Source organism: Lynx canadensis, chromosome D4 (genome assembly GCF_007474595.2).
Source record: "Lynx canadensis isolate LIC74 chromosome D4, mLynCan4.pri.v2, whole genome shotgun sequence".
Classification (NCBI taxonomy): domain Eukaryota; kingdom Metazoa; phylum Chordata; class Mammalia; order Carnivora; family Felidae; genus Lynx; species Lynx canadensis.
The window spans coordinates 29,952,025-29,967,844 of record NC_044315.2 but is presented as its reverse complement, the minus strand read 5'-3'; the positions used below and the strand labels follow the sequence as shown (position 1 = coordinate 29,967,844).

Below are 15,820 nucleotides of genomic sequence, written 5' to 3'. Positions count from 1 at the left end.
CCGCGCGCCTCCCGCGGCCAGGGCGGGTCCGACGCGGGCGGCGGGGGACGGACCTCTCGGCTCGGCCCCCAGCCCCGGCGGCGGCTGGCCGAGGGGCTCGCCTTTCACTACCCGCTCAGTTTTAACCCGGCGGGGCCCGAGGGGTCTGCGCGCGGGGGAGATACGCCTCTGTGCGCCGCTAACTGGGGTGGGTGGGCCTGCAGGAACTCGCGCCCACCTCCTGTCCGGGCTCCCCCCGCCCCCGTCCAGTGCTAGTCACGGCCCACCCCTACCCCCACCCCCAGCCACCGCAGGCCCCGGTCCACCCCGAGTCCCAGCCACCGCGAGCCCGAGATTTCCGCACCCCCACCCGCCGCCGCTCCCCGCCCACCTCCAACCAGCGATCCTTCCTCCCTCCCCAACACTAGCCGGGATTCTCCGCTCCGCTCCCCGAAAGCCCAGGATCCCTTTCCACCTCAAGCCCCTCGCGAGCCGGGATTCCCGCCCCCACGCCACACAGCCTACCGCAAGCCCAGGAGTTCCCCCTTCCACAGCCCACTGCAAACTAAGGGTCACTTCCCCTCCACCCCAGGCTCCACGCAGGTCCAGGATCTCTCCCCGCAATCCCCGAGCCATCGCAAGTCTGAGATCTCCCTCCAAGCTCTCGCTCACCACAAACTTGGGAACCCTTGCCCCGCCCCCCCGCCAGTTTTGGATCTCTTCCCATCCGTAGCCCTTTACAAGCCCCGTATACCCCTGACCCCGCTTGCCATCCCCCCGCCCCCCCCCCCCCTGGGATTCCAAGCCCGGTCCAGTGCCCCAGACCTGGGGAGGGGGTTGGGTATTATCACGCGCGGCACACTCTCCCAAGCTCAAGGGGGAAGCAGGACCCCACAAAGGGCTGCCCCTCCTCCCAGCCTCACGTTTCGCGGTGCACAAGCCTCCAGGCGCGACTGGGAACGGCAGCCGGCCACTCAGGGCTTCCTACGAACCCTAGAACTTAGGACTTTCCCGAGGTTTTCGGCTAACGGCAGATAACGCGCCCTGGAGGCGCAAGCCCCTGGAGTCTGCTTTCATGTTTTCCATCACTACAGCCAGAGCGTAACTTAATTAGCTTCTCCTTTCCCCAAAGGGAGAAAATGAACCTGATTCGGAGGAGCAGATTGTCTCCTCGGCCTGGGTGCGATGAATCCCGGGCTCGGGTGTTGCGGCCCCGCAGCCCGGGTTTCCAGCGAAGATTCTCAGCGGCGGTGGGTGGCCTTCTGGAAACTTCAAACGGCTTTACTTTATTTGACACAATTTCTACACATAGGCACCCTCTAATATTTGCTTGCGGGGCGGTGGGGTTGGAGGGAGGCGGGACCCGGGGCGAGGCGGACCCTCCCAGGAAAGGAACGCAGGCCGAGGGGGCAGAGCGCGGCGCACCCTCCGCGCCCAGTGCGGGGTCCGGCCCGGCAGAGCGGCAGCTGCGCGGCTCCCGGGGCCGACCCCGCCCTGCAGTCAGTCACACGCGCGAGAGGAAAGGCCAAAGAGCTCCCCTTGCCCGGACTCTGGAGGTGCTCCAGGGCCGGACTCCCGCGGGAAGCGCTGTCCCAGACATTCAGAGCACTTCCAGTTAAACTCCCTCCCTCTCCTCCCGCCGCCCGTTTCTCGCTCTCCTTTGGCACTTGTGTCTCCCGCTCCTTTGCGTAAGTTGGAGGTTAGGTTAATCAGAAGCGTTTTTATGTTTGGCCAATCCCAAACTCAAACTTCTCTACAAGGCGCACATTCCTTGTCATTTGGCCTTTTAAAGTCCAGGGGAGACTGGAGGAAGTGATGCTCTGGCCTTCTCATTCTTTCAGGCTTGGCCCCCAGCCTATCCCCAGAATTTGGGGTGACCTTTTCTGATCACTCTAGCCCAAGCAGGTTTCTTCTCCCTCTTTTGGACTCTGGAAGCCACCTTGTTTCCACCAGTCAGAAAGCACACATCATTTTGTACTTGGGTTCCTTGGTGGCTCTTTCCTTTTACCCACAGATCTGCTCCTCCACTCCAACATGCCCTAGCACACTGCCATGCCCGAAGGTGTCTTTTAGGAGTTGTTGTACCTTTCAGGGCAATGTGGCAGCTCCGGGCCATTTCAGGAGGTCCCTGGCACCCTTGCAGGGCTATTTTCGACTTCTCCAGGCAGGTTAGTGAACTACTGCCCCTGGAAAGGACTTGCCTGGTGATCTGACTTCTGGAGGGTCCTGGGTTTGACATTCAGTGTTCCTCCCACCTCACTCAACCTGCTCAACTTTGCTGCTGGCATTTCCCTTGGTGTGTGTGTGTGTGGGGGGGGGGGTGAGGGGAATGAGGGAGTGAAGAGGTTTGAGTAGGATGAGGTGTTTGGGGGAGAGCAGGGAAAGCTGATTTAGTGGGGGAAGCTATGAAGTGGCTGGACAGGAGACTGAGGCTCCACAACACTGGTGAGTGGGATGCTGGGGAGAGGGGGTGGACTTGGGAGTCAGGGACTGACCTGAAAGGATGGGGGGGGGGGCTTTGCCAGGCAGCACTAAAGGGAGACTACTTAAGGCGTTGGCAATGGGGAGAGAGGACAGTGAGTGCTGGCTGCAGAGAAAGAGTCAACTATTGGAAGAATAGGGAAGGCTGGCAAGTGGGTGGGTGGCAGAATGGGGCCAGTGGGCATCCTCTGATCATGTGAAATCAGTTCTCAAGGAGCATGTGTTGGCATTTATGTTTTGAAAAATTCCAACCTCTCCTTGTTCTTATCAATGCTTTTATAGTTTTAGGAAAGAAAGAAATTATGAATTAGCTGTTATGAACCTTCTTTTGGAAGTCTTTCAGTCCAGAAGCATGTATCACTTTACAAAAAATAAAATCAAAGTTAAAAGATATATTGGGGGGGGGACTAATTCATATTTTGATAGGATGACTCACTAGAATTTTCTTAGAAACATATAAGACATTTAGAGATGCATACTTTCCCCCTTGTTTACATGAGTGAAAACATTATACAGTGAGTTAGTTATTTCTTTCAACAAGGGGCCCATTTAGTTAACTGAAAAGATGTCTGTAGAAAGAGGCATTCTTGATTTTTAACCATGAGAGACAGCAGTACAAAACCAAGAATGTCAGTTGGGCATTATCTGTGTCAGTGACAGAAAGGCATCAAACTCCCATAATTAAGACTAAATTTTCAAATTCAGGGGATAAATATAACCACTGCAATTGGTTAACCTACAGCAAAGCAAATAAAGTACATATTAGAAAGCTGAAAAACAATGCCAACGATAACTTTGGGTCTTGAAAAAGAACAGTGTGGCTCCATGATGATCTCTGTTGTATGTCCATGGGTGAAGGGGCTCACTGAGAATGTCAGGTAGGTGAGTCCTGTCCAGTGACAGACTCAGACATCATATCATAGTGTGAAACTTAAAAAAAAAAAAAAACCAAATAGGTGCTTGTGTTGACCCCTAAACCTCCTGCACTAGAATCTCTTGGGGATGCACTTGGGCACCTATGTATGGAAAAGCCTCTGCAGGTGGCTCTGACTTGCCACTTTGGGCTGGGAACCACACAGCCTCTGACTTCCTTGAGAGGGAGGGTCAGTCTGAGTCTTTCCCCTGAAGGGCAGACAAAACACCCAAAGGGCTGTTTTTATATTTAAAACTCTGTAAGACCTTGTGAGGCAAGACAGCCCTCCTGTGGTTGCCCATTAACAGAGAAAAAGTGTGTTCTTCCCACCTGCCATAAACACCACATGAAGCCAGCACTGAGTATGTGTATGTGTGTGTGTGTGTGTGTGTGTGGGGGGGGTTGGGTAGTGCACAAGGCTGTCACCCTGAGCAAATGCATGTCACTAGTGACAAGATGTGTTTCTGAACTTATGAGTCTTCTCTTTAAGGCTCCCAGAGGCACTGGGTAGAGGATGCTTTGCAAACGCAGGTGGGGATGGAACTGGGGAATGAGATTACATCAATGATAACCCAGTGAGAATTAGGTGAGGGCTTAACAGGTGCCCTGCATGCTGGGCTCTTTGAAGGCAGATCCATCGTACAGGATCTTATAGATTCACTGGCATCCTTGGTGGGTCCTAGACCTACTGTTACCTGGATTTATGACATTGGTAGTAGCCATGGAGGTCTACTCATGAACTTTGAAGCAGACAGTTATTATATTCTTAACGATTTTATAGACTAGTAAATGTCGAATAAAACTTTTGGGTATTGACATATGGTTATCAACTTTTATATCAAGTACGGACAATGAAAAAGACTGAAAATTACGATCTACCATCATTTCATACAAAGAAGACAATTTTAATATCATAAAGGAAGGATAACTTCAGAATTTAAAAACTGCACACACTGAATTTTTAAACTATACTGCCCTTGGCTTTCTCATTTTGTGTGGACTGGGGAAAAGTTTATCACCAAACTCCGCTCTGCAAAGTGAGGCTCCATTGTCTTGAACACTTAGGGGCAGCCACACTGCTTGCAGATGATGTTAATTTACTCTGAGAAGTGGTTTCAGGGCTTTAAGGGAAACCTAAGGAATTCAAGTGCAAAAGTCTCTCAGTATTTTGCCTCAGTTTCCAATAGAGTGCTTTAAAAAGAAGTAAACAAAACAGACTATGGCAAATAAAATCTTGGAAACCTGAAGTTGGAAGGTTTTTTTAGTAGTGATATGGTCCATGTGGGGTTTTTGTTGGTAAGTTTATTTATTTTGAGAGAGGGAGAGAGAGAGGGAGAGAGCACAAACAGGGGAGGGGCAGAGAGAGGGGGAGAGAGAGAATATACCAAGCTGGCTCTGAGCTGGCAGCCCAGAGCCCAATCAGGGCTTGAACTTACAAAACCATGAGATCATGACCTGAGCCAAAACCAGGAGTCAGAAGCCAAAGTGCCTGAACCACCCAGGTGCCCCTGGGCAGGATTCTTATTGTCAGCCCTTCATAGTGTCTGTTCCCAGATTCATCAATGGTTTCTCCAACTCCTCCTACTGTTCCAGTGCAGGGAAAGTCAACCCTTACAGTTTCTCTCCTGGAACTCTGACTGGCTCCTCTTCATACCGGACCCTGTACTCTGCTTGACACACTGTGCCTGCATGAAAATAATGACATATTTCACTGATAACTGCTGAAAACTAATTTTTAAACTCCAGGTCTGTATTTTTGCTTCCATTTTGACTTTTACTGATAAAAATATCTTTAATTGTATTTCATTATATTGTGTGAATATCATTTTATGACTTGAAAGTCATTATATTAAATTTTTTTTTTGAAGTTTATTTTTGAGACAGACAGCGTGAGCGGGGCAGGGGCAGAAAGAGAGAGAGAGAGAAAGTGAGAAAGAGAGAGGGAGAGGGAGAGGGACAGGGGGAGGGGGGAGAGAGAGAGAGAGAGAGAGAGAGAGAGAGAGAGAGAGAGAGAATCTCAAGCAGGCTCTGCACCATCAGCACAGAGCCGATGCGGGGCTCGAACTCATGAAACCGTGAGATCATGCCCTGAGCCGAAACCAAGAGTTGGATGCTTAACCAGCTGAGCCACCCAGGCACCCCTATATTAAAAAATGTAAAAGCATTTTATTTTATGAAAGGCCCACTTTCATTAAAAGTGGTAAAAAAGCTGAGATGAAGGGGCATCTACTTGCTTATCCAACCTCCTCCCAACAGCTAGTCCCACAGCAGGCTGACAGCATTTCTATGTCAAGTCTACCACAGACTACACAACACATTCATTTTGTAGCAAGCACCTCAGTGGTGAAACTCAGCATCTGATAAATCTGAACACAACTCAGCTGCAAGTAGGAAAAAAAAAAAAGATTAATCTAAAACAATGATTTGCAAGCTGTGATTTTCAATCATTAATGGGTTGTAAAATCAATTCAGTGGGTTATGAGAGCATTAAAAACCACATATACACAAGAGCCAAAAGAGCAAATTCCTACGCATCTTTTCTAGATCAAAGTACAACTGCATGCCTTACAGGTAAATACTCTTTCATAAACATTTTATTTCATCACATATATACTAGGTCATGACATAAAATATACTTCACAGCCCTCAACCACATCACATTGAAAAACATATTTGGTTATTCAGTCTCTTAAAAGATTTCTTTCTTTCTTTGTTTTCATTTTGTTTTGTTTTTTTCCATTTCTGAGCCATGGCTCCCCACTTCAATGACTGGGTACTCTGAAGCTCTCCCCGCTCAACTCAACAACAATTTACGGTGCTCTTAGTACCACCATTTCCTGGTTCACTGCTATTTTCTATTTTTCCTCCTCTATTTTTCCACAGCTCCAGGAGCTCAACTTAAGGGAATTACCACTGGGCATCTGAATGTGGATCAGGTCCCTGCTGCCATGTGCCAGGCATGACGCCAGGGGCTCTACACACATGACTCTTTACAGATATGGTTCCTTATCTTTCACCCGTAGCAGTATCTCACCTATCCCTCTCGAGGCACTGGCACAGGACACATAGGGACTGAGTGAATGTTTCCACGTAAATGAACTCAACAATAAACACATTCTGTTGATTGTAAACCACATAAATTCAATTCAGCAAAAGAGAATAGTTTCAAATAAAATGTTTCCTCATTTCGCCATACTTAATACAAAAGTACTATACAAAGCTTAATTTATATTGATTAAATCCTAATTGTTGTATAAAAAGTTGAGGCATTGGTGTTCTGTGGCTACTGGTAGTAGTTATATTACTTCGGTGTCATATCTCATATAGTATAGCTATGCAACATTAACCCTTTGATTTTGAGCAGTTATAAACTTATTTTAACACAACATCATATATTCATTACTAGTTATTACCCTCACCTAAAATAATTTAGCAATAGTACATGATACTGAGGGAAAAGGAAAACAGTTAACTTAATACTTTTCTAAATGCTAGTAAGAAAGAAACACATCAATGCACACCTGATTTGGGGGATGACCATAACTCGGCCTATGACTTCAAATGGAATCTGGGAAAGTAAACCAAAGGTGTTTTTAAGCTGAAAGGACACAAATGTTGAGTTCAAACCCTTCATCTTTCATATTAGACAGTATCTACACACGAAGGTAAATGACTTATCTACAGGCACATAATTACACAGTAAGAGAGATGTCCAAGGTCTCCTGATAACAAATCTAGACTTTTTCTATTTCATAACAGAGGTTCATACTATAATACAATCATATTTTTAAAAGATCAAATCAGATATCAAGGAAAACAAATCCATCATAACCTTTTAGGCTAAAAAAAAACCCTAGAGCAAGAGTTTAATAAAAATGCATGACAGCTGTGTTCAAGATAACATAGTGTGGAATACAGTGTTGTAAACATGGATGGCAGAAGTTCATGGTTACAGTAATTCATTGTGTGTTTACGCATTAGTTTTGTGCATTAGTTGTGTTTTCATCTGTATCACTTAAGCTAAATTTTTTCCACAAAAATTTCTCATTTGATTTCCAAAGCGAAGTTTCCAGCTCCTCTTTCCTTTTGGAGGATGCGGCAAGGGGCACTTTTTCACATAGAGTCTCTATCACTGCCAAGTCAGTGAGTTTACTAAGGCTGTCGTCATTCTGTTCATTCAAGATGTCCCAGAAATCTTTTGGTCTCTGTTTTGCTTTTTCCATGGGCCCTGAAAGAACTTTCTTTGGCAGTTGTGTGGGACTGTTCCCATAACTATTAAAGAGGTCATCAAGAATAGATGTGTCGCCAAGTAAGCCTACCACAGAAGTGTTTCCTAACACTGGATTTTCTACCTTCTTGTTTTCCACTTTGAAAAGGGGTCCGTTTCTTGAAATGTCTGTTCTTGTTGGGTTTTGTTGCTCTTTCATAGTATTTTCTAATTTTTCTAACTCATATGCTTCAGACTTACTGTTCAGGGAACAGGATACTACAGTATCTTTGGATGCTTGGCTGTTTTTTCCATTGTCAGTCTCTTGGGTAGAGCTCATACGTGATTTGGTAGTCTCTCCGTCATTAGAAAGTACCTGTTCCCTATGGGAACTGTGATTTTGAAACTCAATGGATTTTTCTTTATATATTTTTGGGCTGCAAATTTGAGAAACTCTTTTGGGAGAATCTTTAAGTGCCAAAGTTGCAGAATCTGACAGCCCTTCTTTTATAAGAGATTCTGTTTTTTCAGATTTATTCCTGACTCTCTCTCTTTTCTGACAGGAAGTTTTAATGCATTCTGAAGCAAAATCCACAAAAAATTCTTTTACCTCCGGATACTGAGAAGCATAAAAGTCTTTTAGCATTTTCTGTCGTTCTTCTGATGTAGCATTAGTTATATTTTTAGCAAATTCCTTTACAGAAGGCAAGTTAAAATAAGAAGCCATTTCTTCAAATTGTTTTCTGAAGATTTAATGAACAAAACCAGTAGTTATTTTTATTATTTTATTTTTAAAGAACTCACCATCAGTGATATTAAAAAAAGACACAAAGCAAGGTTCAGTTGATCCCTGAACAACACAGGTGTTAGGTTTCCCTGTGTAGTCAAAAATCTGAATATAACTTTTGACTTTCCCCCAAATTAGCCTACTGTTGACCAGAAGCCTTATTGATAATGTAGAGAGTCAATTAATACATATTTTGCATGTTACATATATTATATATACTGTATCCTTACAATAAAGTAAGCTAGAGAAAAGAAAATGTTGTTGAGAAAATCACAAGGAAGAAAAAATATATTTGCAGTACTGTATTTACTGGAAAAAAATCTGCCAGTAAGTGGACCCACATAGTTCAAACCTGTGTTGCACAAGAGTCAACTGTAATCTTATTGATTTAGTATATATTAACTTAATTCCATAATGAAAATGCATTTTACACTAGCAGAATGTGACCTCTTTCCTTATGCTAGTGAAAAAAAAATTCTAGTTCATGAAATCACCAGCTTTTGAAGTTATTTTGATTTATACTATTAGGCATTTCCTGGGAATGATGGGATCCCAGCATGCTGCTCCTCCAGTCAGCCAACTTACGGCTGACATGAGAATCATAATTTATATAATCTGTCTGAAAATCTATATTGCATTCAAGTCCTATGAAATAAAATTGTCAAAAAAAGGTCTTAATGAAAAGAGAAAATTCTGAAAAATAAAGGGATTTTTTCTTCTCTCCTTTTTTCCCTTCTTCCACAAATACAACAAAGAAATTTCATACAACTTTTTCATGGTCCTAAAGGAAAATTCTAAACTGATAAACCTAGATTCTTTCTTCCCCCAACTGGCCTGCCTTGAGTATAGACAGCTAAACTAAGAAATGAGATGTCATTTAAAGGAGTGAGTTTTACTCTTAGTATAAGATACTAACAAAAGCTGTTGTATGCATGTGTGAGAAAATGGACCTTCCAGAACCCTGGTAAGACAGAGGCAGAAAGATTGTTTCACAACCCTGGACACCAGACTGTGCTCCTTTCCCCAGGTGAGGGTGCTATGGACTGAACTGCAACACCCTCAAATTCATTATGGGCTTCAAAGCCCTAAACCGCGGTCTGACTATATGGAGATAGGGCCTTTAGAAGGTAATTAAGGTTAAATGAGGTCATAAGAAGCCATCAGAAATATCTTTCTCGGCCAAGAGAGGACACGATGAGGTCACCATCTGCAAGTCAGGAGAGCCCTCACCAGGAGCCAAATCAGCTGGCACCCTGATCTTCAACTTCCCAGGCTCTAGAACTGTGAGAAATAACTTTCTATTGTTTGAGCCCCAGTCTATAGTATTTTGCTATGGCAGATGGAACAGACAAAGACAGAGGGTATTGCTTTGCTGATGCTGAGTTGGGCCATGAATCAGGAGAGCTCAGTGTTTGTAAACATTCTTTTAAAAAAAGCCAGATGGCGTTGTAACACATGATTAAAAGTCCCAAAGTTTTAGAATTATGTTTGTATTTGATATAGTTCCTTAAAACATTCATTTATACATTCAACAAACATTTATAGACCCTCTATGTGCTAGGCACCATAGAGCTATACAGCAGTGAACAGCCGACCACCATATTCTTCAAGGAGTTTATAGTCAAGCTGGAGGAGACAGACACATGAAAACCAAACCAGAAGAGAGTGATAAATCCCACTACAGATGTAAATACAGGGCCCTGTGGGTTCCCACAGAAGGGGTACCTGAGCCAGTGATGGATCATGGGTAAGGTAGCAGGGAAGGCTTCTCTGGTGTCACCAGTCAGGCAAGGGTAAGTGAGGAAACCGTCCAGGGAACGGGGAACATGCACAGGCCCACTTCAGAGAGAACCTGGTACACAGAGGGGCAGGAGAAATTGCCAAGGAAGAGGCTGACTATCATGAAGGGTCCGTATGTCAATTTCAAAAGTTTGAATTTTATCCTGCACACACAACAGAGAATCCTGAGGGTAAAATAATGATTTATTTGTAATGTATGTAATTTGGAGCTTTAAAGCCACTATTATTTTGCTGCTCAGGCCAGGTTATGTCAAGTTTGTGTTTCCTGTGATTTTAGTGGCATCCATCGTGCATGCTCATGACTTTTGTGGCTTCAGATGAGCACCCTGCCTTCTAGTCCTCTTCACTGCACTGGTCCTCTTCACTGTTCCAAGTCCAGATATTATCTATGCCTGAGCAACAGCCACTCTTGCTGCCAAGAGAATATTTAATAACACAAATACAACCTTCCAAATTTCTGTCCTGGAAATTGCCAATGTTCTTGTTGGAAAGCAATAAGCACGTTCTTAAAAGGTTCCAGTTTTTACTTCATATGAAGTAATGAGGTATTATTTTGTTTATTAATCATCTCCAAATCCATTTTCATGGCCTTTCTAATAAATATTTGTGCTGCGAAGATTAAGTTATTGGCAAAGTTACAGGCTGATGTCTTATTTATCCAAGACTTGGTGGTGTCTCAGCAGCGGCCAGAATACTTCACCTTTGCTGTGCTGACCTCACTCAGAATCTTACAATTCTGTCCCTTTTGGGAGGAGAGCTTCTGACCCCATGTTATACCAGTAGTATGCAAGTAAATTAGGCTGGGAGGTTGTCCTTTACAGGATGAATATGATTGATTATAATTCATTTTATTTTTGCCTTCTAACTTGCTTTCATAATTCTTGGTCTTTAAAAGAATTTTCTCTAAGTATTTAAGGAAGGTACACCCAGGAGGTATAAACTAGCCACTTTGTAAGGAAAATTTAATAAACTAAAGTAGACACTCATAAGTCACTAGAAGAAAGAAAAAAAAAAAGGAAATCAAAGACAGGTATATTTTAGCAAATATATCCAGAGTAGTTGTGTGTCATGTATATAATTCAAGTTCTCTCCCCTTTTCATGAGAACTGAGGGAAAATGGTGGGACACAGCTAAGTCATCTTCTCTTTGCCTAGGCTTTCTTAAGTGAAGGGAGAACTGAAACTTCATTCCGATGACCTGACGGCCACAGCTGGTATGGATTCGTGATTCTCATAAAAGAGGATGATTAGTGGGAAAGATGTGTCAGCAGTTCTGACATCGATCCCTAGGTCAGAGGTTGGCATTCTAACATTAGTCTTTCACTTAGCCTAAGGCATTTATTCCCTGGGATGGGCAGAGAAGAAAGTGAGAGAAGAAAAATCTAATCATTTGTTAATAGTTTTATTTTTATATACAGTGCTAACGGAGATAAAGACACTTGTGCTCTTTAAAAACTGGTAAAATCCATTATGGTCTGCCTCTGAACAAAATAATTGCCCAAAGCAAATTACCCCAAATTTGCCCAGAATCATCATTGTAAGTCTATTTATGAGGAGAGATGCTACTGTAGCATGTAGGGTGTTTGCCTTTCTGGGCAATGGTGGGTAGCTGAGAGCCACACTCTAGCCTACCACACCAGCACCCAAGGGCTGAGGAGCTACCAAACCCGTGAGGAAAGAATTTAGAACAGGGAGAACCATCACCATTTGCCCATTGTCTGCAGAGGCCTTCAGGGTCAATTCAACCATGCCTTTCATCCCTGCTTAGCTCAGTCACTACTCCTCTGTCACCTGTAACCCCAGGCCTTTTCCTGGTCCTAGTCTCTTCCTCCCCAATCTAATGGAATCCCTCAGCCTTCCAGACCATTCCTCAGCCCCTGGAATGAGGCTATGCTCTACCAACTCCCTTGTTCTTCTCCCCAGATGGTCCCTCTATCCCCTCATGATGCCACCTCTTCCCATACGGCCCTCACAAGATAAGGCTCTTATACCTCACATCTTAAACCTCAGGGTTCATGCTTCACATGCTGCTTCCAGACCATTTTTTTTTTCTTAAAGATTCCTTTCCCTTTTGCAGGTTTATGCTATCCTGATAATCCATTCTTTCCCTCAATTTGTCAACTGACCTCTTAGTCGCTTCCTCCTAGTGACTGAACTCATGATCAATCCTGTTTCCTTTCCCATCTCCTGCCATCACTCTTGACAACACCAACATCCATGTGGATGGCCCATGTAACTCCAACTCCTAGCCCACCAATTTCTTTACCACCATCCCCCACTCCCCAAGACTCAACAGAATGTCAGGTCCCTATTCCTAAGGACATATACTGCCATTGTCATTACCATTAATTGCACAACCTGCAAATCCCTGAATTTAGTCACCTCATAATCCAGCTCAACTGTTTAATTCCCCCATGACAACAATGCTGGAAGATACTTCTGACCTCATCAAGCCTCCCCTTGTTTAGCTTAGGTTCGACTTTATAATTACTCCTTTGCAAACATCTTTCAGCTTCTTTGCTTCTCTCTCCCTCCATTCTAACCCCTGATAAAACCCAGCCATCTCCCTATTCTGTGTCTGTAACTGAGCAATTGAAGCCTGGCTGAACAAAGTCTGCACAACTGCATGGATGCTTTTACTGGAATTACTCTCCAACAGGGACTTAACATGACCCATGAATTCTAGTCTCACCAAGCTTGCTGTTCTAATTGATAAATGATTTATTTCATGACTTTTCTCTCCTGAAATTTCTCTCCCTCTGATTTGATACTTTAATTCTCAGTTAATTGAGAAAATATCGCATCTATGCCCATCTTCCATCCCTCCTCTTCTGATGCCTCTCAAAGGCTAGACCTTCTTCAGTAGTCTGGATCTCACCCTCTCCTGCTCTGCAGGACTTCTGTTACCACTTCTCCAGCATGATCTCTTTTTTTCCATATTGGTTTTTTCCCTCAACACACAAATAGGTTCTATTGTCTTCCCAACTTAAAAAAATTTACCTTTGACTGCACAATGCCCTCCAACTACCGCAACTTTTCACACTCACAGAGCAGTCTCAAGATCTGCCCATCCCCTGCTTCCCACCTCACCCTGAGTCTGCCTAGGGATTTGTAGACTGCTCACATCAAGGCAGCCAATGAGTTCTCCTGCCAGTTCTGGAAGGCACTTTTCCACTTCATCTGATTCTGGTTCTCAGCAGCATTTAATAAAATGAAATGCTTCCTCCATTTTGAAATTTTCACTCCTCTTGGACTTCAGGACCTTATAGTGTGCCTCCTACCCAGCAGGCCACTGTCCCCTTAAGGCTCAGTCCTAGCTTCTCTTCTGTCTGTGCTGGGTTCCTAGGCTGTTCACATAACCTGTGGCTCTAAAACCATTTAAAATCTCAATGCTGATGACTTCCACATTTAGATCTTTAGTCCCCAAATCCTATTTCCATAGAACCTCAAATTTAATACAAGCAAAAGAGAACTCTTGATTTTTTTTCAGTCCAAACTCCTAGTTTTCCCCATTTTAGTAAATCCAGTCTGTTGCTCCATGGAAAAGTTAAGAGTAGTCTTGTTTTCTCTCTTTCCCAACAACCAGTCCATACCAAACTGAATTCATCCACCAAACTCTATCTCCATGGGAACCACTCTACCGTAAACCACCATTGGCTAGTTCCTTATGGTCTTCCCTAGTCTGCTCTCTTCCACAAAGAAACTAGAACAATCTTTGAGAAACATACATCAGATCATGTTCATGCCTCAATAGCTTTGACACACCTGGGACAAAATCCAAACTCTTATCCACAACCTATAGGGCTTTGCATGCTCCAGCCCCATCTATGTCTTGGCCTTCAGCTCATGTCTTTCTGCTTGGTTTATTATGCACTAAGTACACTAGTCTTCTCTCAGTTCCTTGAGCACATCAAACCTCTTTGCTCCCTAGGGATGTCCTTAACCTAGTTCTTTGCCTGGTTATCCCTCAGGTCTCAGATGCCAACTCTGTTGCGAGGTCTTACTCTCTACCCAATAGAAAGCCATTGGCCCCCCTCCAGATCACCTTATTCTCTACCAACCAGGCCTGTCCACTTCTTTCCTATAATACACCATTTTATAATTATTTATATATATATATTTTTTTTACTTTTGAAAGTTTTATGGTTTAACTCTCACTGCACTGTAAACTCTGTCCTTTTTTATCCTGTCTGTGTAAAACCTAGCACAATGCCTGAGTGCATATTAGGTGCTCAATATTCAAAGAGTAAATAAAATGCAATTAAGTGTTTCATTTATCCATATAAAATGATTTCATTTTTTTATCAGTTGAGGGATTAGCTTTCTAAAAACATCTAAAACATTTTGAATTTATTTTTTGAAGTATACAAATTCAGCTGCCAAGTATGGTTAAGATTCAAATTATTTGCATATTTTATTAAGTAGCTATATTTCTTTTGAGAATAATTTTTAAAGTCCAGTGTTGCTATACACATACCTGCGGATCCCTTTTGGTGTTTCTCCAATTATAAAGGTGGTCTGGTCTGTGCGGTAGACTTTTTTCTTCTTTTGGCTTACAGGGTGTGAAATGTAAAGGGGAAATGAAATGTTTCCTTCACTTAGTTGTTGGTCTTTCTTTGAAAGTGTCAATATATCTGTCTTCATTTTTTCTTTATGTGTCTGGAAAGAGAAGGAATGCAAAACCTAAGTCTGAAAAAATAGTCATTTTTGGTCAAATGAGGAGATGGCCTTATTTTTTCCAAAACCTCTTTATAATCAAGTATATCATATTCTCTAGTTGATAACAATATGAGAGATGTTAGTTAACTTAGATTTTTAAAAAGAAGATACAGGAATAAGTTACTTTTATATATTACTTTTATATATTTCATAAATATATATTTATATTTTATATATTTTATAGAAATGTAAACATTTATATTTATAAAATAAATATTTCATATATATATTTATATATTTTATATATTTCATAAATATTTTATAAATATATATTTATATAAATATATATTTATAAAATATATATATTTATATTTTATATATTTATGAAATATATAAAAGTAATGCCAATACTATGATGTTTCCATGGTGTCCATCATTTAAAATATATGTTACAGAATATATCTTTCTTAAAGATATAATAAAAGTAATAGCAATAATATGATGCCTTCACTGTCAAGTTTGTTGGGATATTATATACATGCTGATATCCACAATCCTAAATGAGAATAAAAATTAATGATTATAAAAATAATGGCATAAAAACGAGATATTTAAAATTCTTAAATCAGTAATTTCCCTCAATATTATTAATCAGATTTTTGTTATTTAATTTTACATAAGTAGCCAAACTTTAAAATAATAACAATCTTTATGTGATAATTAAATAAGAAACCATTTTCATAAAGCCTACCTTTTAATCTCTACTAGATTGCCAGAATATTTAGTGATTTTAAGATGTTAACTACAGTTGGTTGACACTATATATAGAATTATATTTATTTTACAGACTATACTTGTTGCTTGTCTAACATAAATTGTTAAAAACACTGACTCAAGAAAAAAATAATTTTAATTATTGGTTTCAATTTCCCTGAGAAGATGGTACAGTGAATACATGGAAAGCCCTACCCCACTCCAAAATGAGAAGACTAGAT

At 42.2% G+C, this 15,820-nt stretch overlaps 1 protein-coding gene across 3 annotated transcripts in view; it reads right to left on the bottom strand.

Moving 5' to 3' along the window:
* Positions 1 to 5,801: 5,801 nt before the first annotated feature.
* ERCC6L2 (ERCC excision repair 6 like 2) overlaps positions 5,802 to 15,820 on the bottom strand; it is a 139,105-nt gene continuing 129,086 nt past the window's right edge. For 2 of the 3 annotated variants that reach the window (XM_030293002.2, XM_030293003.3), the window contains 2 exons: positions 14,644 to 14,825; positions 5,802 to 8,323 (listed from right to left, as the gene is read on the bottom strand). In XM_030293002.2, the coding sequence (XP_030148862.1) occupies positions 7,351 to 8,323; positions 14,644 to 14,825 (1,155 nt within the window). In that variant the 3' untranslated portion in view covers positions 5,802 to 7,350. Of the gene's footprint in view, positions 8,324 to 10,092; positions 10,220 to 14,643; positions 14,826 to 15,820 lie in introns of all 3 variants that reach the window. The other variant, XR_003964085.3, reaches the window with a different exon arrangement.